The sequence below is a fragment of the Ostrinia furnacalis genome, unplaced genomic scaffold (genome assembly GCF_004193835.3).
Source record: "Ostrinia furnacalis isolate ACB-3 unplaced genomic scaffold, ASM419383v2 OfSCF1435, whole genome shotgun sequence".
Taxonomy (NCBI): Eukaryota; Metazoa; Arthropoda; class Insecta; order Lepidoptera; family Crambidae; genus Ostrinia; species Ostrinia furnacalis.
The window spans coordinates 28,373-51,834 of record NW_021131674.1 but is presented as its reverse complement, the minus strand read 5'-3'; the positions used below and the strand labels follow the sequence as shown (position 1 = coordinate 51,834).

General features: G+C 35.7%; 1 protein-coding gene and 1 long non-coding RNA gene across 2 annotated transcripts; one reads left to right on the top strand and one right to left on the bottom strand.

Annotated features, from left to right (window-relative positions):
• The first annotated feature begins 354 nt into the window (after nt 1–354).
• LOC114352737 (probable multidrug resistance-associated protein lethal(2)03659) lies at nt 355–21,848 on the top strand. Its single transcript, XM_028304437.1, has 25 exons — nt 355–710; nt 3,492–3,623; nt 4,266–4,470; nt 5,983–6,208; nt 6,500–6,597; nt 6,782–6,979; nt 7,269–7,395; nt 8,597–8,746; nt 9,207–9,391; nt 9,741–9,905; nt 10,399–10,536; nt 12,085–12,252; nt 12,659–12,781; nt 14,514–14,767; nt 16,478–16,527; nt 16,648–16,857; nt 17,070–17,300; nt 17,385–17,491; nt 17,633–17,756; nt 18,011–18,184; nt 18,771–18,898; nt 19,108–19,230; nt 19,323–19,445; nt 19,523–19,683; nt 21,440–21,848. Exons 1-25 carry the CDS (start codon nt 484–486, stop codon nt 21,717–21,719), a joined length of 4,107 nt encoding a protein of 1,368 aa, XP_028160238.1. The 5' UTR covers nt 355–483; the 3' UTR covers nt 21,720–21,848.
• On the bottom strand, nt 19,471–22,060 carry LOC114352738 (uncharacterized). Its single transcript, XR_003655882.1, has 2 exons — nt 21,500–22,060; nt 19,471–19,709 (listed from the first exon to the last, which is right to left on the bottom strand). It is a non-coding gene; the product is annotated as an uncharacterized LOC114352738 (long non-coding RNA).
• Between the last annotated feature and the right edge of the window lie 1,402 nt (nt 22,061–23,462).

Genomic DNA, 23,462 nt, shown 5'->3' with positions numbered 1-23,462 from the left:
TCCGCCATTTTCCGCAATTAATTGACAGGGTGGTACGAAGTCATTGGCCAGCTAAATAAGCAGCAGGATTGAAAGAAATGAATATTGCGATCTTTTTATTGGCTTTACGAAGATCGCCAAGTCTGATGATTTATTTGTTTTCACATGAAAATTGGTTTGACCGATTGTTTTTCAAATATGTTAACAAAATTAGTAGGCTGTAATTGTTATCAATATCTGCTGATCATGGACTTTATCACCCATTAGATTACTACTATCGAGGGCGGAGCGTGGGTGTCGTAATAGGGATTAAATTTTTAATGTCTACCACGTCGTGTTTACTACATATTAGCATGATAAATATTAGTCAATTTTATAGTGAAGCGCTCAGTCGTGTGCCGGGGCGCCCTGAAAGTGACGGTTTGTAAACCAGTCACTCCGCGTATTTAATTATCATCGTTAATTGTTAAAAAAAAAACAATTTAATTTAAGTAACCTTTCATCATGGACGCAAAGAACATGAACGGCAGTGCGCCAAAACAAGAAAAAAAGGAATTTCCTAAATATGAATCTCCCTTGCAAAAGACTGTGCCGAATTTTTTTTCGCGGTTTTTGTTTTGTTGGATGATCCCCATATACTACAATGGGACGAAAAGGGACTTAGAAGAGTACGATTTAGTGCCAGCGAAACGACAATACGACTCGAAACGTGTTGGGGATGTGTTAGAAAGGTCAGTGTTTTCAATTTTTCAGGATTATTGAGATAGTGCATACGAAAACTAGTGTATGGTTCCAGTGTATAGTGGTACAAAGAGGTATGTATTTTTTTAAATAGTGTTGCGCCATGCTATGTTTCATTTAGCAATAAACTTTAAACAATAATTAGTCACTCAGGTAATTTTTAAAATAATAATTTTAGGTAGGTACTTACACATAAACATTTTTGTACATACATAAACTTAAATAATTCGGTTACAAGGTAAACTATAATATCTTCTGGATTAATGATGGGAGTTAGATTAGGCTATGTAATTATTTAGTGCGTAGTTTAAAAGCATCAAATATTTCAAATTAGATTTCACTGAAAAGAAATAAAATAAGAGTTCGTTTAAATTAAAATAACATTTGTGTTGTTTACAACACACTAAAATGACTCTCCTAACTAAATAAACGGAATATTCAATAAAACAAACAAAGTAATAATTACAGTCAATACTAATTGCACAACATACGGTCTGCAGTGGAAATCTAGTTTTAAACGTTCGATAACCTTCAGTAAACAGTAAATAAGTATTTACTTAAATCTTGAAAAGAGTACCGTTGTTGTACTATACAGGGTGTCCTAAAATTAGCACGTCATACTGGACACCAGAGGTAGATGAGCTTAAGACGTATCGAAAGTTTATAAGTCCATTTTTATAAATAACTAATCAGTCATAATAATTCAAAAGTTATGAAACTTTTCAATGGAAATATTAGGTTTGTTCGATGTGTCTTAGGCCCAGCTACATCCAGTGTCAGTGTAACGTGCTAATTTTGGGACATCCTGTATATCGGATCGGCAATAAAATATAATATAGGTATTTTATTGAGATTATTTGATATTTACGCGCCACACATTTACGAGATTATTAGTGATGATATCTGCAATTATCATTGCGTAACATAAATGAACAAAATGAAATGTCTATTTAGGTTGGTCAAAGTATAAATAACTAGCGGATAATTTTTGGTAGGTAATTAAATTGTTGTGGTTTAGTTGATCAATTAAAATACCACCTGATTCATCGGTTTAACTCATATGACGTACATTCATTTTAAATTGAATATGAATACCTATCATATTATTTGATTACGATGTCGGTATTTTGATAGCTAAATTAACGTTATTTAATTAAATAAAGACTATTGCTGGCAACATCATGACTTTTAAACCAACAATTTAATTTCGTTCAAATGATTTATAAAATAGGCTAAATTATTTCAGTTATAAAATGCAATTACTCGTACTTCCATTTTCTATGTTCAAAGAATAAATTTTATTGAGAGGTACTCGTACCTACTAGGTAGACAATAGCAAGGTACTTCAATTATATGTGGGCATCAAGGTCATCAATAAAACACTGTTTAAAGTAGGCCTGAACCAGCAGACACCTATCAGTTTTTTTTACTGGAATTTTACAATTTGTATTACTGCCTAGTAAGAACCACACGTCTTTAAATGAGCGCCAGGGTAATTTTCAAACTTTTCACTTGTCCATAAAGTTTTCCATTGGAGTTCCAAAGCGTAATACAGTGAGATAATAAATCATATCAACCGAACGTTATATGATTTATTACGTACGAACACTAACTGCTAGCTAAATAATAAAGCGCAAAAGCCTGATTTGACCTATTTAATAATTCGCCAAAATTTCAGTAGGTAACCAAGAGTTTTGGCGAATTTCTGACGCCATTAGCTATCACGGAAAAAGTGTATTGACTGTAATTTAATATTACGTGACTAATATACTGAATCCGTTTAAGTATCTGTATAGAATATTCTAGAAAACGATCGCACGTACTAATCTTTTACTATAAATTTCCTTTTTAAACAATGTGATTAATTTATTGAGTTTTTTTGATAAGATATTTAATCTAAAATAGGATCTCAATTACTTGCAAGAAAATTTTAGGTCTACTACGACCATATACATTTATAACTTTGTTTATCTAGAATTTACACCAGAGACTCAGTAAAACAGATTTAAAAGTATCATGTAAAGACCTTAGAAACAGATAAAGTTATAGTAGGTAAGTACCTACGAACGAGTATCAGCATGATAGTTTCAATGAGTAGGTACTTATTTGTTCAAGTCTTTATGAGTGATTTTTCCCACATATTTAATACGTTGAGATTATAAGCAGACAAAGGATTAAAGTCCTTGTCTTGTATAAAAAAAATATCCTTGTCTTGTTTAAAATGCAGTCTACCTGTCTACACATTTTTCACCCAATTTACCTTAAAATTACTTTATTTTCTAAAGGCACTTTCCACTTGTTCCAGTTTCCTTTGCCATTATAATCCTGAATATAGCTTTAGATACAAATACCTCCAGGGATTCATAGCCTTTGACAAACTGAAATCGAAGCGCACAGAGGCGTGAGTCATTTTAAGATGCGCAGTGAATTCAGACATGCATATATTTTTGACTAGGTGTCCCATTTTCTACTACGAGTATGATAAAAAAACTATTACAGAAGTAAACTTTACGTCAGCTATCGTCACTTTTCTTTCACTTTATTAAGGAAATGCATATTATTCATTACTTGGAAATTTCTTCTATTACGAGTAAACTGTAGAAAACACATGCTATTTCCGTCATACAATTTTACAAGAAATTATATTTTTCTAAAATTTACCGTTCAACCCATTTTGTCTCTCTGTACATTTGTTGTTCGAATTAGTTTGAGGTTCTGTTATTTAATGTTTTAGCACTTGATTGTATTACTAAATGAGCATTTGTCCTCAGATATTGGCTTAATGAAGAAGCTGCAGCCAAAGCCGCTGGAAAAAAGCCATCGTTGCTGAAAACTTTCGCCAAAGCTTTTGGGCTAAGTTTCATATCTGCTGGGATAATGCAGTTTTTATGTGTTGGTATAAGGTAAGCTACAGACTAATGTATTTTTTTCTATTCATCATAATAGAAGGTAACTAAATGTAAAACACAGTTAACGTCATTCAAATGTGTTTTCCATAATTTCAATGTACCTATGACTAAGATTATCTTTTCCCGGAATAAACAATTTTATTAATCATACACTTCCAATATATTTTCCGTTACAATTATTATTCAACGATAATACATATAGCTACTAATCCATACTTATATAAAAAGTAAGTGTCTGTAACCTTTTCACGCTTTAACCACATTAAAATATAAGGTAGGAAGAAAGGGGAAAATGTGGGAAATATTTGTCACTCTGTGAGAGATAAGCACCTATTGTATGAGCTGTCCAGATGACGCGTTTTACTCGTGCATTTTAGTCCAGTCCAGTAGTTTTAAACTGGAAAGTTTACCGGAGTTCAGAAAATTAGTATTTATGTAGATTTCGATGTGGTCTTTTTAAACCAGATAAATACCAATTTTCAAAACTCCCGAAAAACTTTCCAGTTAAACACAATATTTCGAACCAAATAACTGGACTACCTATATCGAATCAACTAATTGTGAGAAATGTGAGATACTGATGTTTGTTCATTCATGTAGAATTTTTGATAAATACCAATCTATTATTTAATATAGGACCTTCACACCGCTGCTGTTCGCCCAACTGCTGCAGTACTGGTCGGTGGGTTCCACCATGTCGAAGGAGACAGCCGCGATGTACGCCGGGGGCATGATCCTGGCCAACTGGGCGTCGGCTTTACTCAATCACCACGGGAACCTGGCTGCACAGCAATTCGGAATGAAACTCCGAATTTCTGCTAGCTCTCTTATGTTTAGAAAGGTAGATTACATCAGCCATTTGTTAAGTCAAATTAATAATAATTATTAAGAAGAATAAACTTTTCCTTTCAAACAACCCTCGCCAAAGGTTGTCTGGAAAAGCTCGCTCTTATAAGATAAAGCAGCATAAATCGTGTAGTTACAATTTTTTGTGTTTTTAATAGGTAAATTTTGTATGGGTTACACTGAATATAAGAGCGTAACGGCGCCGAATCATTTCATGAAAAAGATTTAATTATTTACATAATTCTTGTTACGTTAAGTACAATTAAATGTCAGTACCTCTAGTAGGAAAAACTTTCGAGTTCGTTTCGTTGCGTATTCAAAGTGTCATCGAAAAATTTTGTATGAAAAATTAAACAGCGCCCCCTATATTATAGCCGCCCTAGGGGGCGCTGTTTAATTTTTCATACAAAATTTTTCGATGACACTTTGAATACGCAACGAAACGAACTCGAAAGTTTTTCCTACTAGAGGTACTGAGCAAGTGAGCATGTCGATGACGCATTTTTACTCGCTCGTTTCGAATCGCACGATTGAAAGATACACGTTCTAGAAGTTCGTATCTACATATTACAGGGTGGAAACGATAAGTGATCTCACTCGATTATTTCTAAACTATATAAGTTATCCAAAAACAGCTGATCCTGAAAGTGCTTCACGAGCTCTATCCAACGGTACCAACAATAGGTTACAAAATAAACTGGATCTATCCGAAAATTCAATGTTTCCAGCTTCCATACATTTAGTAAAACCACATAATATTAAAAACTATACAAGATATCCAAAAACTGGTTACTGATCCTGAAAGTGCTGCACGAGCTCTATCCAAGGGTACCAATAATAAGTTATCAAATAAACTGGATCTATCCGAAAATTCAAAGTTTCCAGTTTCCATACATTTAGTACTGCTACAGTCATCGCACTCATGTCTTGATAATATTGTAGTAAGTAAAGCATAAAACAAATGTTTTCCATTAATAATTTTAAATACGAATGCAATTTACGAGTTCATTTTAAGTGTTTATTAATTATTATTTAATTAAAAAAAAATATACTTCGAATATTGTGTGGCTGGCATACATTTAGTATGGAGGCTGAAAACATTGAATTTTCGGATAGATCCAGTGAAATCTGTAACCTATTACTGATACCGTTTGAAAGGGCTCGTGAAGCACTTTCAGGATCAGTAATTCGTTTTTCAATATGTTGTATAGTTTAGAAATAATCGAGTGAGATCACTTATCGTTTCCACCCTGTATAGTCCACATGTAGTCGCGCGTTTTGCCTATGTAAAACGCGTTATGTGGACTTAGGCTGAGTACCATCTTACTTTAACTTTGACAAACGTCAAAAATGTATCAAACTTCATACAAAAAGCACCGGTCAATGTTATTGTTACGGTTAAAATTAGGTGGTACAACTCAGCCTTAAACGTATGAAGGCCGGTCATATTATTAGGTTTCACACTATTTCAAAACACGTTTTTGACTTCCATTATTAATTTGTTTAGATAATGCGAATGAACAACAGTTCTCTGGGCGATACGACAGCTGGTAAAGTTGTGAACATACTTTCGAACGACATGCAGCGGTTCGACTTGGCCCTACTGTTCCTGCATTACATCTGGATCATCCCGATACAGCTGGCCGTGGTGTGCTACCTGGGGTACCTACAAGCCGGGTATGCAGCTCTGGTTGGGCTGGCATCGCTCGTTATTATAGCGTTGCCCATACAAGGTGTGTACTGTGAGGATTCCGCATACTTGAGCCTAGATTTTAAAGAAGGAACTGGCAAAAACAAAAGCAATAAGTAAAAACTAAGGACCGTATAATGAAACGAACCTCAAATCTTTACTTTACTTACTTCACTTTACTTTAACGTTTCAATCGAGCTCAGATTTAAACTATGATTAGTTGAATTTCAATCCTAAGCTAAGACCAATCATAGACCTGAATCTAATATTACTTGACTTTGTTATTTTTCGATTGGTAAATTGATTTATGATTAAATTAAATCTAATTCTACAGGTTATGTTGGTCAAAAAACCGGTAAAGTCAGATTCCGGACTGCTGAAAAAACAGATGAGCGGATTAAAGTTATGAGTGAAGTTATCAGTGGTATACAGGTAATTGCATTAAATTTATTAATTTATGTAAAAGTACCTACTTAACATAGGACACATCCACAAGGATAATATTTTGTCCTTGTGGATGTGTCATAAGTAGATACCTTTTACTTTTCCCGTTTTCGGAACAAATACTGTTGCGATTGGTTTTACTAAATGACCATTGAAATGGGACTTGTTTTAGGTGATCAAAATGTACGCTTGGGAGATACCATTCCAAAAAGTGGTGAGCGAGAAACGTGCCAATGAGCTGAAGGAGATCAGAGTGGCTTCGTACTTGAGGATCGTCTTCCTTGGCTTCATGCTGTTCACGGAGCGATCGGCCCTCTTCATCACAATCCTCGTCTTCATCTTGTTCGGCAACACAATGTCAGCTAATGTTGTGAGTAAAATATGTTTAATAACATCTGTTGCATTGTTAGTACTACATAATACAATTTATTTATTGGTCCCTAACCTTGCCATGTGCGTTACTAAGTGTAGGCATAGCCATGCAACCAATTCATAACAGTTTTGGTTTTTGACGCCATCACACTTTTATTCTTTTATCGATTTGTTTCAACCACTTTTTGTATATTTTTTCATTGAAATTCTTTCAATTATATTTTGTTAATTAATGTGAAATAAAACCCCTTTTTTAACATTATTAATTTAAATATTTATGCCCTCAGATATACCCTCTACAGCAGTTCATGAGTGCAGCCCAAATCAATATCACTCTAGTCCTACCCTTGGTGCTCGCATTCACAGCTGAACTTTTCGTCACCATAGGAAGAATCCAAGATTTTCTACAAGCAGGTACAGTTAATGTATAATTGAATCAAATAATGTTGCTTTTTTAAAATCACAAACTTAACAAGAGTATTTATTTAATATTCAAATCGTCATAACCTTGTTGATTGCATTAAAGCACCTGTCATCAAAATATTAAATCATCATATTTATGACACAAATAATTAAAATGCCATTAAATGTTATTATCAAGATAAGTAACCTAATAGGCTAGATGACAAAACTTCAATTATTTGTCCGTCAGACAGATGCAGATGCTACATCGAGTTGAAATGGCGCGATACGTCACGCTTGAGTAGAATTTTTACTCAAAAGTGACGTCACGCGACATTTCAACTCAATATAGGTACCTAATAGGTACTGTAATTATTCGATTATGGAAAAAAATAAAAAAAATATGAGTCTAATACAGGGTGGCCCAGAAGAAAATTCACTTTTGAAAATTCAAGGAAACGAAAACTATTCATATTTGTACAACTTTAACTATTGCAATTTAAAGGAAATTTTCTAATTATCTGTGTGACGAACTAAATAGAATTTCGATTTCATTACCCAGTCATCATCCATATTATCCCCAATCCCAACTAATATTATAAATGCGAAAGTAACTCTGTCTGTCTGTCTGTCTGTCTGTCTGTCTGTCTGTCTGTCTGTCTGTCTGTCTGTTACGCTTTCCCGCTTAAACCTCGCAACCGATTTTGATGAAATTTGGCATAGAGATAGTTTGAGTCCCGGGAAAGAACATAGGATAGTTTTTATCCCGGTTTTTGAAACAGGGACGCGCGCGATAAAGTTTTTCTGTGACAGACAAAATTCCACGCGGGCGAAGCCGCGGGCGGAAAGCTAGTGAATTTATATAACGTTAAAATCTGATCTGAATTTACTGAAAATATCATGTTATCTATGAAGATAAACGAGATTAAAACCGCTATTAAGTGATGTTTGAATGTAATATAACTATAGAGATTAAATTATTATGTTAGATCTATAAAAAATGATAATGACAAACTGTTGGAAAGAACGTCTCAAAAGAGAAGCTATTATAATGCCTTTCCTAGATTGCTCACAGACTCCAACATCCCATACTACGAGAATCGAGCATTTTTGAAAAAATAATCAATTCTGCTGAAGTCTTATTTGCAATCATTTAAATGGTTCGCAAATATTTTATTAAGAAAAGTAATTTACATAGAATGAAATTTTTCAGAGGACCGGCCCGATTTGGCAAAAAATCCACAATCTGCTGCGCCAATGCAAAATTTGTTCAACAAATTGTCCGCTGAAGGGGCGCTAGAAAAGGGCGATGACCATGTCAGGCCCCTTTCGTATCAAAGAAAGTCTGAAGCTAAGATCACTGGTAAGATAGAAATTAAATCCCTTTTACACTGTCTTATCTCAAAATACCTTTGAAACTTGAAAATAATAAAGATACAAAAAAAATTACAAACTCCACTCTTGTGGCGGAGTTTTGGGCTGACACTGTGTAGGTTTGTTGTCGACACGAAAGAAGAAGAAGAAAATGCAAAATATTTTATTCATGCAAACAAGTCACATATCAAAGTTTTGGATCTAATCCTTTTAAGTTTTACCGACTTGTATTAAGATCAGACCGCTCTATCTAGTAGGATGTTGTACGCGATAATATAAATGTATTACAGTTTTTTTTTTCAACAATTTTATTTTCTCTGAAACATTGCTAAATTAAATAAATTCTTCAGCAGCATACCTAATTGATTGTTTCTGTATATTTCCAGTGGTAATTTGCCAAACAAAGTAATGGAAATGACACCAATTTTTCACAAAGGTTTTTCTTTCAGAAACGCCTCCAGTGAATGTGAAGCCCCGCAAAAGCGTGTCGCTTCCTGGTGACATCGCTGTAGAACTTCGCAACGTGTCAGCCAGCTGGACGAACGACCCCACTATGTCGGCGCTTAGCAACGTGTCGTTAAGGCTGCGCAGGGGCAAGCTCTGCGCCGTTATAGGAGCCGTTGGTTCTGGAAAGGTTTGTTGATTAAGCATTTATTGGCAATGCATAACGTTACTGAAACTCAGATTCAAAGTTTTTTTACAAAATTTAGGCCCTTTGTAGAGCACTAATACACACCTTAAATAATTCTTGCCCTACCACCACTTCACGAAAACATATCAGCTGGCGCTTACAAGGTGCTGTATTCAAATTCTTCCAATCAACTATTACTAGATATCGGATAAACAAGCTACAGGAAAAGATATACATTAAAATACGATATCATACACGCACACGTTAACGTCCATGACTCTGGGCATAAATCATCGTCCTAATTGCGTTAATGATTGCCCTACATGCATTACATGAATGATTATTATTTCAGTCATCAATACTTCAAATGCTGCTGAAGGAGCTGCCTCCATACTCGGGTACGGTGTCAGTGAATGGGACCGTGTCGTATGCGTCGCAGGAGGCGTGGCTGTTCCCTAGTACTGTGCGAGAGAACATCCTCTTTGGACTGGCTTTCGACCCTGAGAAGTACAAAAGAGTACGTTCAGTTTCTTAACAAACACGTGATTAGCAAAGGGCTGTCGTGCTGTGCGTTGTTGCTGTTTTGATAAAATGTTGTCTTCGTCTTTTTTATTGACTATAATATACCTAATGCCACCAAATTATCGCGATTATATCATGCTTATCAATAAACATGTAATTGCAATTAAAGAATTACGTAGCAGTATTTCCCTATACAATCGTGCCAAAAAAAGTGATTTTGGCAACGTATTTCAGTTTAATACGAGTAAGGTACTAAATGAAAAACCTTACCTTATCTATAGTATGAACAGGTATTAAGGAAGTCCAAATAATCACGATTCTTCATTAACAATTTTGATAAGAAAACAAAATACGGAGAATTTCCACAGAGCACGTCCGCAAGATAAAAATCGTTCGAGGCACCTGAATAATGCAGAAGTTGCAATGAGAAAACTGATCCAAGGACGACGATAGGAAAACATTATTATACGGTATTGTTTTTGGTTCAGGTGTGCAGGGCGTGCTGCCTAGAGAAGGATTTCAAACAGTTTCCCTACGGCGACCAGACCCTGGTAGGGGAGAGGGGGGTGTCCCTCTCGGGGGGGCAGCGCGCCAGAATCAATTTGGCCCGCTCCGTCTATAGAGAGGTAGGTAATTGGTTTCTTATTTGTTATTTGTTGCACAAACAGTCGGTTCATAACTCAATAACATAGTCGAAGTCCACGTTGTTTTCCTTCGTCCGAATGTCAGAAATCAATTTTTGCAATTTATTCTAAGAATGTAAAATTACAAAATTTTCATTTGGTTTCGCCGTAATATAATAAATTTTATGTATATTTTATCTAGTTTTTACACATTGGTTTTTACACGGCACGAAGACAGGAACATATTATAGCCTCATTTAACGCAGATACGAGTATAAGTAATAAAAGGCCGCGGGTTTAAGACCCAAGGCAGTTGATTTTTTATTGGAAATTATGGGAATATTTATCATTCTAAATTGACCAATGTCAATAACTAAAATTCATGGTGCTTTTGTAACAATGTCTTTAATTTCAGTTGTGATTTAAGTTTTTAAAAATTTAGGAAAACGTCTTTCCATTTCATTAGCATATCAAAGATAAGAAAGTAGGCACCAAGAAACAAGATAAAACGTGATAAATGGAACGAACTGAAAATTCAGGAGGATATTTTATTATAAAGTTTAAATGTTTTAATGCTTTCCTACCTACTTCTATGGTTTACTCGTATGTATACCTATGCAAAATAAATAGATTTTGCATAGGATAGATAATCCTGCGTTACGGTATATTTTATAAGCAGGATGACGATGCAATTTCATATAAATTATTATCTCATAGAGTCAGGGTTAGATTAAACCCTTACACAGGCATTGTTACACATATTTTGATTAATAAATACTCAGCAAGATCTGATAAGATTAATGTAAGCTAAGCAAATAAATTGATCGGTATCAAGTATTTTTGTAAGATAAATCTAATAAATTGCGTCAATTTACATAGTTATTTAATTTTTAGCGTTAAGAGTCGCATCTCAAACTAATTTGAAAATTATAAATAACTTGAAAAAATCGAACTGCCTAAGGCGGGAATTGAACCCACGACCTTCCGCTTGCCGGGCGACTGCTCTTCCAACTGAGCTACTTAGACACTGGATGAACCTGTCGAAATTTTCAAGTGTAATACGCTGTTACAGCCAGCGTTTGTTTCATCAATGTTGAGTATACCTACCCTACATCTAACAGATGTAGATATTTCTGTTAGATGTAGGGTAGGTATACTCAACATTGATGAAACAAACGCTGGCTGTAACAGCGTATTACACTTGAAAATTTCGACAGGTTCATCCAGTGTCTAAGTAGCTCAGTTGGAAGAGCAGTCGCCCGGCAAGCGGAAGGTCGTGGGTTCAATTCCCGCCTTAGGCAGTTCGATTTTTTCAAGTTATTTATAATTTTCAAAAATGCGTCAATTTATTTTCGCACTATTGCTGAGTTATTTTCACTAGGTACTTATATGGCGTGACGTCACAATTCACATTTTCCTAAAACGTACAAAACAGGTTACAGCCGAAATATGAATTTCAGACACAATAGTCAGTACGTTAAATAAATGACCACATCCTGGATTTTTAAAGTTATTTGTCATTGGGAGAGTTAAATTTATTTTATCCTGCAGTCTGACATCTACCTATTGGACGACCCGCTGTCGGCGGTGGACGCGAACGTCGGTCGCCTGCTGTTCGAGGGCTGCATCAACGGCTACCTCCGCGGACGCACGCGCATCCTCGTCACCCACCAGATACACTTCCTCAAGGCTGCCGACTATATCGTGGTGTTGAATGAGGTAAATAGCGAAACAATACCATTGGCGTTTTTGATAATTTTATCCTTAATCGTTTATATAGTTTTGTGTTATTAACCGTAGGTATTTTAGGTGCCGAGACGTAAACAAGTTCACTATCTTTTAAATTATGTTTAGGTAGAGACATCTCATAGGTACTTTTTAGAGCAAGTAGGTAAATGAAAATGTCAAAGATACATAGGTAAATGAGAATACAATTGTGTCCTATTTGGAATAAATTTTTAAATGGAATTTTAAGGAACTAATGCCGCAAAGTATATGGAAATAAGCTGATATTAAAACAAAATACATTGCAAATTATCATCCTTCCGTCCACGCTATAATACTCTTTCAGACCAACAATGAACGGCAATGACCTTTGGGATTCTAAAATATTTGTTCAACACAGGGCCAAGTGGAAAACATGGGCACTTTCGACGAGCTGGTTGAGAGTGGCAAGGAGTTCGCGACGCTGCTCGCCTCTTTACAAGAAGGGAAAGATAAGGACGCGGACAGTGTTGGATCAGGTGTCGTAAGTACAGATTAACCGTCATTATGTCCTGTGATGTCCTACTCCTAAGACGAACGATTTAAAAAATGCATAACTATAACGCTAACAGCTTACCTTTTTTCAAGTGGATAGGTACTGCTGTTTTCTAAGAATTGATTTTGATATGTGTCAACAACTAAATAGTCAATAGGCTAGTTTCCTAAAAAAAAATTGTTTAGTCCGTCAGGTTTAATATCAAAAAATATTGGACACTTATATTTTTATTTGTCAATCTAACAAATAATTACTTAGTTATGGTGCGTTGAAGTTCCGCGCGACGTCACAAAGTGCGGCACTTTTATGCACTCATTGACGTCACGTGCCTCTTCTTATGAACTTTGGCGCGCTTTATCTCTTTAAATTTTCATTAGTTTGAAAAAGTGAAAAATACGTGTAGAGTATTTTTTGATAAGTTAACTGACGGACTAATTAAAACACTTGCTTTTTGACCCAGGAAACATCCTTATTGCGATAATATAACCAACGTACGAGTATGCTACCATAAATACTAGTATGTTTATTCTGAATAGATTTTACTTAGAAGTATTTTGTATAATGTGCAAAACGTGCATCGTTAAAAAGAATTAACATGCTCATAGACTGTTATCTGCTGGCCTTGCAATTAACTTATTATAATTTTTGTGACAGTAATATGCAAGTCGAAATTAACTTAAACATTTTGCAAAAAGCAGGATGAAAGATCTAACTCTAGAGACGTGGATCCGCGCTCTCAACTCGACCTCAATAGGTTTGAAACGAGGTCGGCTTTCAGGCGCTGAGCATTTATTGAAACTAATCTGGATGTTTTAACCCTTGCTGGAGCCAAAACTTACTGCGTCGGCATTATTGGCACCGTCTTGCGTTCAATAAACCTAATGTAATAACTTCCAGCAACCGCAGTCGAGGTCCTATTACGGTTATTAAACTAAAATGTTTATTGATTTCATTTTGTACGAAGTAGCAACTTTACGTGAGTTTATAACTGTAAATAATTTATTTAATTCTTTTCCCCGAAGAGGGCAAAGTACTCAGCTCTCAGATAATTACTTAATTGCAATGATCAAACACTAAAAACCTCGGAATGAAATAGAAATGACCTGATAATCTGTTAAGTGCTCTGAACAACTGCTAAGCTTGGCCTCGAGCCAAACATGGCTACGGACCGAATAAGTAAGGTATTTTAGTGTAAAACGATTCGATGATGTCTATTGATGAAAATACGTGACTTTTAGTGTGATAGCATGTGTTTAATGCACTCGTCGTTAAAATAACAATATAAATTAAATGCTCAATAAACGAGCACTGTTTAATTACTTAGGCAATTTTGGGTAAGTGAAGCTATAAAACACATTATCAGTGTTTTGTAAAGTATTCTATAGGAATGGTACTGTTTTTTTCTCGTTGTATGAATTTGGTTAACACTTAATTAGTGACGTCAATAAGTCAACATTTTTATTAGCTAGTATTCCTTGATACGAGTCAAATTGCTATTCTATATATTAACCTTTATTATGTACCCTAACATTGCAAAAAGAAATGCTGTGTATACCTGTAATTGAGGTCATATACGCATCATGTTAAAATGTATAAACTATATGTATGTGACTTTGTTGGTGTACCTAATAAATAAATAAATAATTTACAGGTGGTAAAAACTATGACGTTCGCCTCTTATTTCCTTTCATGTATTAATTTCTTCCGAATTTCAATACAGAGCATTGAAGACAAAGAGAAGCGCGATTTCAAGAGGATGATATCGTCTGCGTCGACAAACGAAAACGATGATATTGAAGAGTTTAAGGCTCAAACTCAGGAGGCCGAGGAAAGGCAGTCGGGCAACTTAAAGTGGTCCGTAGTGTCAGCGTACTTCAGTTCCGGAGGCAATATCTGTTTCATTGCTTTCACGGTGACCATGATCCTGCTGGCGGCGGTTGCAGCTGGAGCTACCGACTATTGGATCAGTTTCTGGTAAGCAAAAAAAAAATATTTTGTGAATATTTCACATAAAGGTCGGCGTCAGATGCTGGTTTCGGTGAGCTCTGTAATGACAAAATGAAAGATCTAGACTATATCCGCGTCTCTACTGTGCTCTCAATTCCTTTGTACGAGTATGAACAAATTAACTTTTCCTTTCTTTATTCTAATGTGCAGCTGAGTGAAGGATATCTTGCTATACATACTAATACTACTAGATAGGAAACTGAAACTCAGTGCCGGATTAAGCTAGCGCGGGACCTGTAGCAAATTTCTATCAAGGGGCCCTTGGTTTGCTTTAGGTTCTCAAGTTTAGGGTATTAAATGAAACAAAACTGTTACAAATGAACTTTTCTTGATTTAATGTGAGCAAATTTAGAGATAACACTTTCAATATCAACTTCTTTAAGCAAATCATGCTCTATATTCAATAAAGTAAGATGATTAAGACGTTCTTGTCCCATCGTGTTCCTTAATTCATTTTTAATACGTTTTAATGTTGAAAAAGAACGTTCGCCACTGCAGTTAGTGATCATGAGAGGCATGTAAATGCGCAAGGCAATTTCTAAGTTTTGAAAACACGATTCTAAAGAATTATTTATTAAAAGTTTATAAAATTGCTGCTCCAGAGGCTCCGGTTTTTTGCTGTCAATAACAGTAGCCACATCTGTTTTCAGCAGCTCTGCAAACTGCACTAATTCGCCACCTAGGCTGTTCTCCAAATCATCTTCGTAAGCACTGACCATACTTAAGGATTTTTCCAAAATCTCTTCTGGTGTAAGAGATTTTAATTGTCGAAATACTTCAAAAATACTAGTAATCTTATGATATGCTTTCATACGTTTAGTTAAAGCAGACAGTACGTTATCAATAATGACAATAAACACCTGAACTTCGAAACGTTGTCCAGGTGTTTGATTTTTAACAAAGTCGTCGAGTGTAGTAGAGCCGCTGAAATGGTCGTACTTTGTATTTCGCTTGATTCGTCTTGATGTCTGTTGCTGGTATTCTTCACAATTGGTCAGATCTTTGGCTCTTGCCTGAATATCTGAAATGTGGATCGCATTTTTTGGACGTAGATGATTCATAAAGAGTGTATCCCGTATTAAGGTCTTGATCAGACGATTGCAGCGAAGCACTAGTCGCTTGCATGCATTCTAGGATTCCGGATTCCATGTAATTGTCATTATTCCCGTTTATAACTTATTCATCGTTGAAACTAGTCCGTAAGCTATTTAAACAGCACTCCGGTTTTTTATCCACGTTACTGAAAATGTCTTCCAAAACTTGCTTAATAGTGACGAAACCACATAAAAGTGCCTTCGTAGCATCAGCTCGGGCTGGCCGCTTGAAGGGTAGAAATGTGGTATAGATGCTAGTCTAAATATATCGATTATAATTAAACATTACAACATTCACGTTAAAAAGTTCGTAAAATAGCTACCTACTTATTTTTATGATTTAACGTGATGAAATCGAGTTTTAGATTTTCAAGTGAAAGTAAAGCATAGCCTAAGCGCGTTTAAGGCATACAAGATATTTTACGCTCCTATCTAAATTAATCTTTTTTTATTTCGGTCAGACAGGCGTTGGAGCGCGGGGCCCCCAAATTCGCGGGGCCCGTAGCATTTGCTACTCTTGCTACGTGGCTAATCCGGCACTGCTGAAACTTTAAACGAAAAATGATAAGTGATTGATTTTCAGGTCCAACAACATGGCTCGTTACGAAGAATCATTGGAAGGTGGCGTACCAGGTATCAAAATCTTTCTCATCTATTTACTTGATTATTTTACCTTAATTTTTAATAGCCCTACGTTCATGATAAGGAGGTTATTGTAATTTTTGAACATGATGGAATAAATTGTCCCAACAGAGTCTGGACTTGACGTGCAAGTGGGTCTGTTCACCACCGGGCAGTACCTGATCATCCACGGCTGCCTGGTCATCACCCTTGTTCTGCTGACGCATCTGAGAATTTTCCCGTTCGTCGCTCTCATTGTCAACGCCTCGAAGAATCTCCACGACTTTATGTTCTCTACAATGATAAAGGGAATCATGAGATTCTTCGATACCAGCTCTTCAGGTAATTTAAATTTAATATAACAGCTATGTTTATAATTTTAGAGATGATTTTGAAATCTTGGTTAGTCTGCAGTTCTGCACGGCAATCCACCAAGTACCAATTCGGCATTTAGGTACTTGGTGGATTGCTTTGATAATCGAATAGCACTTTTTTCCAAATTGCCTGACTGATGTTAGAAGATTTTTCTATGAAAACTTTATCCTTATTTTCAGGTCGAATTCTCAACAGATTTACAAAAGACATGGGAGCGCTGGATGAAATTCTACCTCGAACATTACTGGACGTGGTCCAAATCTACAGTACCCTGTTAGTCATCCTGATACTGAACGCCATTGCTCTGTACTGGACGCTGATACCGTCGTTTGTTCTGCTCATTTGCTTTATGTTCATGGTCAGAATTTACATGAAGACTGCTCAAAGTATTAAGAGATTGGAGGGAATAAGTAAGTTATATTTCATATTAAGTAAGTATATGAATATAAACCCAATTAGATCCATATTTTTTATTAATGTTTTATTTTTTACAGCAAAAAGTCCTGTATTCGGTATGGTGACATCTTCACTCAATGGAATAGCTACTATCAGATCGGCTGGTGCTGAGAAAAGGCTTATCGATGACTTTGATAATCACCAGGTACATTAATATACCAATGCTTTTAATTGTTTGTTAACATGACGATGACAATTAATAGAATTGGTCCGCCAGCTTGTGGATACAAGTTACGAGCATATGTAGATACCATAAGAAACTATTAACGATTAATGTTTGTTACAGGATTTGCATACAGCCTCGTGGAACGGGTATCTTTGCGGAGGCAGTTCTTTTGGCCTTTACCTCGACACCGTTTGTCTTATCTACCTCACTACAGTCATTTTCATATTTATCTATATTGATTTTGGTAAGTTTGTTTTTACTTTCTCGCCAAAATCCTATACAAATACCTACCTATCTCGCATCTTTACGAATAGATAATGAAAATACACAAGTATAATTTACCATAACGGGCCATCGTCTGTACAAACTATGGCTCTATGCTATTTGACGTAGGTACCTTGAAGAAGAATATGAAAGATTAGTAGTTTCATAGACATTTAGTCATGGCATAAGGTTTAAAATAATGTCACAATGGTTGAATATGACGTAACCTTGCAGGAGACCTAATCGCCGTGGGCAGCGTGGGCATAGCGGTGACACAGACCAACGCGTTAACGGCCATGCTGCAGCACGGTGCCAGGATGTTGGTGGAGTTCATAGCTCAGCTCACCAGTGTCGAGCGAGTGCTCGATTACACGCGCATCGAGACCGAGAGCAACCTGTTTGAAGGACGTGAGTAGTTCCCAAGGGTTTAAGTACAATATTAACCATTTTGTTGCGGGAGAGCAACCTCTTTGAAGGACGTGACTAGCGCGCAGTTCGCGGGTTTGGTTAAAATATGAATCATTTTGTTGGGGGTCCAATGGCACTTTCCACTAAATCTAGTGCACCTTTTTCCCTCTGATATGTGGTTTTTATTATTAATTTTGCTGTAATACTCGGAGAAGTGGTAATAAAATATATAAAAACTGTCTTAACAAAAAGAAAGAGTGACAATTTCGTGGGATTTTTTACATTATGTAGAGAGAGAGAGAGAGAGAGAGAGAGAAATCATTTAATATAAAAAAAATGTGTGACTACTCCCTTAACTTACCGGTAACAATATCACATAACACTATTAAAATATTTTTATGTTAATGTTTCCATAGTTTTAAAGTGTGTTAGTCGCCAAACAAGTTGGAATACCATTTAGCAGTCGCTCTGCCATCCCTTTTAAAAAATGATGCTCTTCATCTTTGCTCAGCCTACAGACAGTTCGATATAGATAAAGCACGTGCCGAAGCTATTAAACGGGAAACTAATTTACCCTGTTTTGCAGAGATCGAGTCGATTCCAACGTGGCCCTCGGAGGGAAGGATCGTTTTTGACAACGTCAATATGCGGTACTCGCCTACCGAGGAACCTGTCCTCAAGGATTTGAACATAACCGTCGAAAGTGGGTGGAAGGTAAGAAAGAAGCGAAACGTTTTTTTTAACTACTAGCTGACCCCAGCAAGCATTGTTTTCAACCTCGGGGTATAATAAAACCTCTGAATATACACACAACATTTCATAACGATCGGTCACGCCGTTGCGGAGGAGTCTTGTTACAAACACTGACATAAGATTTTTGTTTTGTATCAACGGGGTATAAAAGATTTTTGTTTTGTTTCCAGGTGGGCATCGTTGGTAGAACAGGCGCTGGGAAATCGTCTTTAATTTCAGCTCTGTTCAGATTTGCGTACCTCGATGGAAAAGTAACTATCGACGGTGTGGACACTTCTCTAGTCGCCAAGCAGGTAAAAGATTGTAAATGAATGAAATAAGGCAAATGAAACAATGATGATCGTTTATAATGAGAATTATAACATTACATTACAACATTTTACAGGAGCTGCGTTCTAAAATCTCAATTATCCCACAAGAGCCAGTTTTGTTCTCAGCAACGATTAGATACAACTTAGATCCGTTCAACCTCTATAGTGACGCTCAGCTTTGGCAGGCACTTGAGCAGGTAAGTTCTTAATAAAACGCTCGTATGTAAATGTTTGTTTTATTTTGATTTAACAATTTTTAACGTTTTACTTTTAGGTGGACATGAAATCTGCTGTGCCATCATTGGACTTCAAAGTGACGGAAGGTGGATCGAACTTCTCCGTTGGGCAGCGACAGCTCATGTGCTTGGCTCGGGCTGTGCTCAGGTCCAACAAAATATTGATTATGGACGAAGCCACCGCTAATGTTGACCCACAGTGAGTATTACGTCACGTTGTTACACCTGAAACATTACACAGGTCTGCAATGGTTTTCCCCTTTGAAATCTGAGCAACGTTTTCTATAGTTTCTGATGTGCTGATTACGAGAAAAATAATAAAAAAAATCCATCACGTCAGGAATTTTTAATATTGAATATTTAAGATTTTGCTCAAAAATGTCTGAGCGCCTACATTTTAAAATTTATAAAACGTCATTAAATTACTTCAGCTTAATTTTTATTCCATTTAATTAATGTAAGGGGACATAGAAATTAATGCAAATCAGTAATTTGTTAATTAGTACCTAATGAGTATATGTAATTCGCATTAAACATGTCGAAAAAGGGATATTTTGGCTTAATTTCATAATGAGCTCATTCATACATAATGAATAGGTAATATTACCTAATTATTGTAAATATTATTAGAAAAGGGTGTAATAAAGACAAACCAAAGGGTTTTTGTATAAGTGATTTAGCAAATTATGTTATTGAACTGCGGATCTTGCAACATAAACTTTAAAATGTCATCGCAAAGTTGTTTAAATTCTCCGATCAGTTTTTGTAATATTTGCGGGAAATTTATGGTTATAAAACAATGAAACAGCATTACAGATTTTGTGAAAAATATTTACTAAAGTTATTTTGGATACGTTTTAAGTAACCAAGACAAAACTTGGACTCCTCATAAAATTTGCAAGGCTTGTTTATTAGAACTTTGCAAGTGGTCAAAAGGATAGAAAAATTGCTTCAAAATCGTTTCGCCTATGCTATGGATATGTCTATGCTCCGACTATAAAAAAATAGTGGCCAAAATGATTGCAAGTTTTGGTGTAATGGGTTGTAACATGAGCATTAAACTTAATTTCCTTAATTCGCCCATTGATTACTTCCCAGAAAATCTAGGAGCCGTTAGTGAAGAACAAGGCGAAAGATTTCACCAAGATTTGAAAGAGCTTGAAGTCCGGTATCAAGGAAGATGTAATACTAGCATGATAACGGACTATTGTTGGTTATTGAAGCACGACTATCCAAACCGGAAATTTAAGCGAAAATCGAACAACCGAAGCTTCCAGGAAAAAAAAGGACCAGGTTTCACAAATAAAATTTACATGTAATTTAGACTAGTAAATAGTTATCATTATATTTTAGTAGTTTTTTAAGTTAAAAGTAATGTACTTCTTTAAATATATATTTTTTTATGTGAAAACTTCTGAATTTTTCCTATTTTCTATCTGTACCTTTTTTTGAAAAATCTGGAGGTGATGGAGAAAAACTAAGTACATATTCGTAATCAGCGCACCAAAATACCTTAGAATCAGCTATCAAATTCTAGAGAGGAAGTTATGACCCTCATTTTGCAGGCCTGTGTTATTAAACTTATTAATTGAGTAATGGTGTCACCATTAAACAATAAAACTAAGGCACAATTTTCTAAAAACAATTTTGTTCCTGAAGATAGATTCCAATGATCTACAAAATGATATTTTCAGTTGCTTTCAAAACAATAATTACTTAATCGAGTTGACAAACAAGTGACTTCATAGTTATCGTTTTGAAGGCTAATAAAGCCTATGTAAATTGTAATGGTAAAATGATTGATAGCATCGAGAAATAAATTACATAAAGCAATCAAATTAATGTTTCTATTCTGAAAAAAAAAAACAGAAAACTATCACGCATCGATTCTACATTATTTGCTACGGTATTATTTATTTTATGGTGTGCTAATTCATATCAATATTTTCTTCCAGGACGGACAACTATATCCAGCAAACTATCAAGGAGCATTTCGCCTCGTGCACGGTGCTCACCATTGCTCATCGTCTCAACACCATCATGGAGTCGGACCGCGTTCTGGTCATGAGCTTCGGCCGCGTCCTCGAGTTCGAGCATCCCTACATCCTCCTCAGTGACCCTAACAGCCACTTCAGCTCCATGGTCAAGGAGACTGGAGAGAAGAACGCGGCCCTACTTTTCCAAGTAGCAAAGGACGCCTATTTCCAAAGCAATCTGAAAGAAAACGCCAGATGAACAGTCCATAGCTAAATAGGTTCATAATTTTAGCAACATTGAATCTAAGAGTTAGGAAATATAACTTGTGGGTTGTTTTTCTCAGTTCATGCACTATGAATAGTGCTCGAAATATTGCGTATGAAACGGCCTATCACTAAAATGTATTAGATATTAAAGTATTTTTCTTGTTTATGATTATGTTTTATATAGTTTAGAATCACTGAGTCATAAGTAGAGTTTCTAAATTATTTGTAAGTAGGTACATTAGCTATAATAGCACAAATCGCATTTATGATTAATTATAAGCTTTAATTATGCGTAGTTGTATAATATAATGCCAGAAATCACAGATGTGTCCTTTTATTTTTATTGTATTTCATTTAGCTATAAGGATTTGAATAGTAGAGCATTGTAAATACACCTTATATACAATAATAAAAATATAATATAAAATAAACAAACTTAATTTTATAATTTAACTGCCTTACCGAAATGTCGAGGATTTATCCTTAAAAAATGTAGTTTAAATGACGATTGGTCCCCAGCAAATTAGTCTCCGCCGAGGATGGCGGCATCGAAAAACACGGTAGGCGAGAAAACATGCTATTAAGATCAGTCCCAATACGAATCCTTTGGCTTTATGCTCATAGTAGTATACCATCCAGGTGTCATCGGTGCAGTTTTGGCAGCATTCACCCATATTTTCCAAGATGCTTTGCTTGATGTTAAGCAAGTACTCACAGTTGCTTATCGATTGCACTGCTGGCATCTGTACAGAGTCCAAGAGAGATAGAGAATAATCATCATCAACATCGCGCTGATATAAAGCACGTGTGGGTTGCTGAAGATTGACGCATTGCAGCAGGGCTCGGGGCCGTCACAACAACCCATTTTTGGATCTAATGATCTGTTTGCTTGGAAATTTCAAATACCTACATTCTACCGACTGACTGTTTTAAAATTTTGCAACTTTGAAGTGACAAAGCTTGTGTGTTATTAGATCAAAATCATTTTGGTTGGTTTAGATTTCTTTTTCTGTGATATTTGATGTTTTGGTGACTTCAGATTTCATTCATTGTTGACTTTGACATAGGGTCATAATATATTCTTATCTATGACTTTCAATCTCAGCATAGACAAGTTACAGGTTGATTTTATATTTACAAAAAAGAGAAACTAAAGATTCAATAAAAACCGCATCGAAATCTGTTCAGCAAAACGCGATATAAACGCGAACAAATATACAGGTTTTTACCATTACCATATAAGTACACACCTAATCCTAGAAACAGATAAGATAAATATTCATTCTTACATAACTTAATTGACCTAGGTGTAATATGAAGTATTATAAGGAACAATGACGAGATTTCGTGTGTATCAAGAGTCTATACCTCAGTTTTTGATAGAGCTCCTATACCTACTCCTAGACCTAGAGAGAGCACACGCTGACGTAGAGACTAATACCAAAAGATACGGTTGTTCAGCGTGATGCTAATACGAAGTTTTACCAGTTTTACAATCCACTACCCTAACCACTACCTTTCTGTCGCCAATGAATTTTATAGCCCTGCGCTCTACCTAGTCTAGTCATAGGTCTAGAGAGGTCTAGTAAGTTGATTTGTCCCAGTGATGGCAGCAATTAAAGGCAACATAGTGGAATATCAAAAGTTGTATAAATAATAAAATAAATATCTTTGGACAATCTCACACAGCGCCGTCTAGCCCCAAAGTAAGCAATTTATATGCTTGTGTTATGGG

Bases quoted from the DNA above. Each gene is read 5' to 3' on its own strand.
- LOC114352737 (XM_028304437.1), top strand. From the start codon at position 484: ATGGACGCAAAGAACATGAACGGCAGTGCGCCAAAACAAGAAAAAAAG. The intron at 711-3,491 runs GTCAGTGTTTTC...ATTTGTCCTCAG, and splicing joins GTTGGGGATGTGTTAGAAAG to ATATTGGCTTAATGAAGAAG. The intron at 16,858-17,069 runs GTAATTTAAATT...CCTTATTTTCAG, and splicing joins CTTCGATACCAGCTCTTCAG to GTCGAATTCTCAACAGATTT.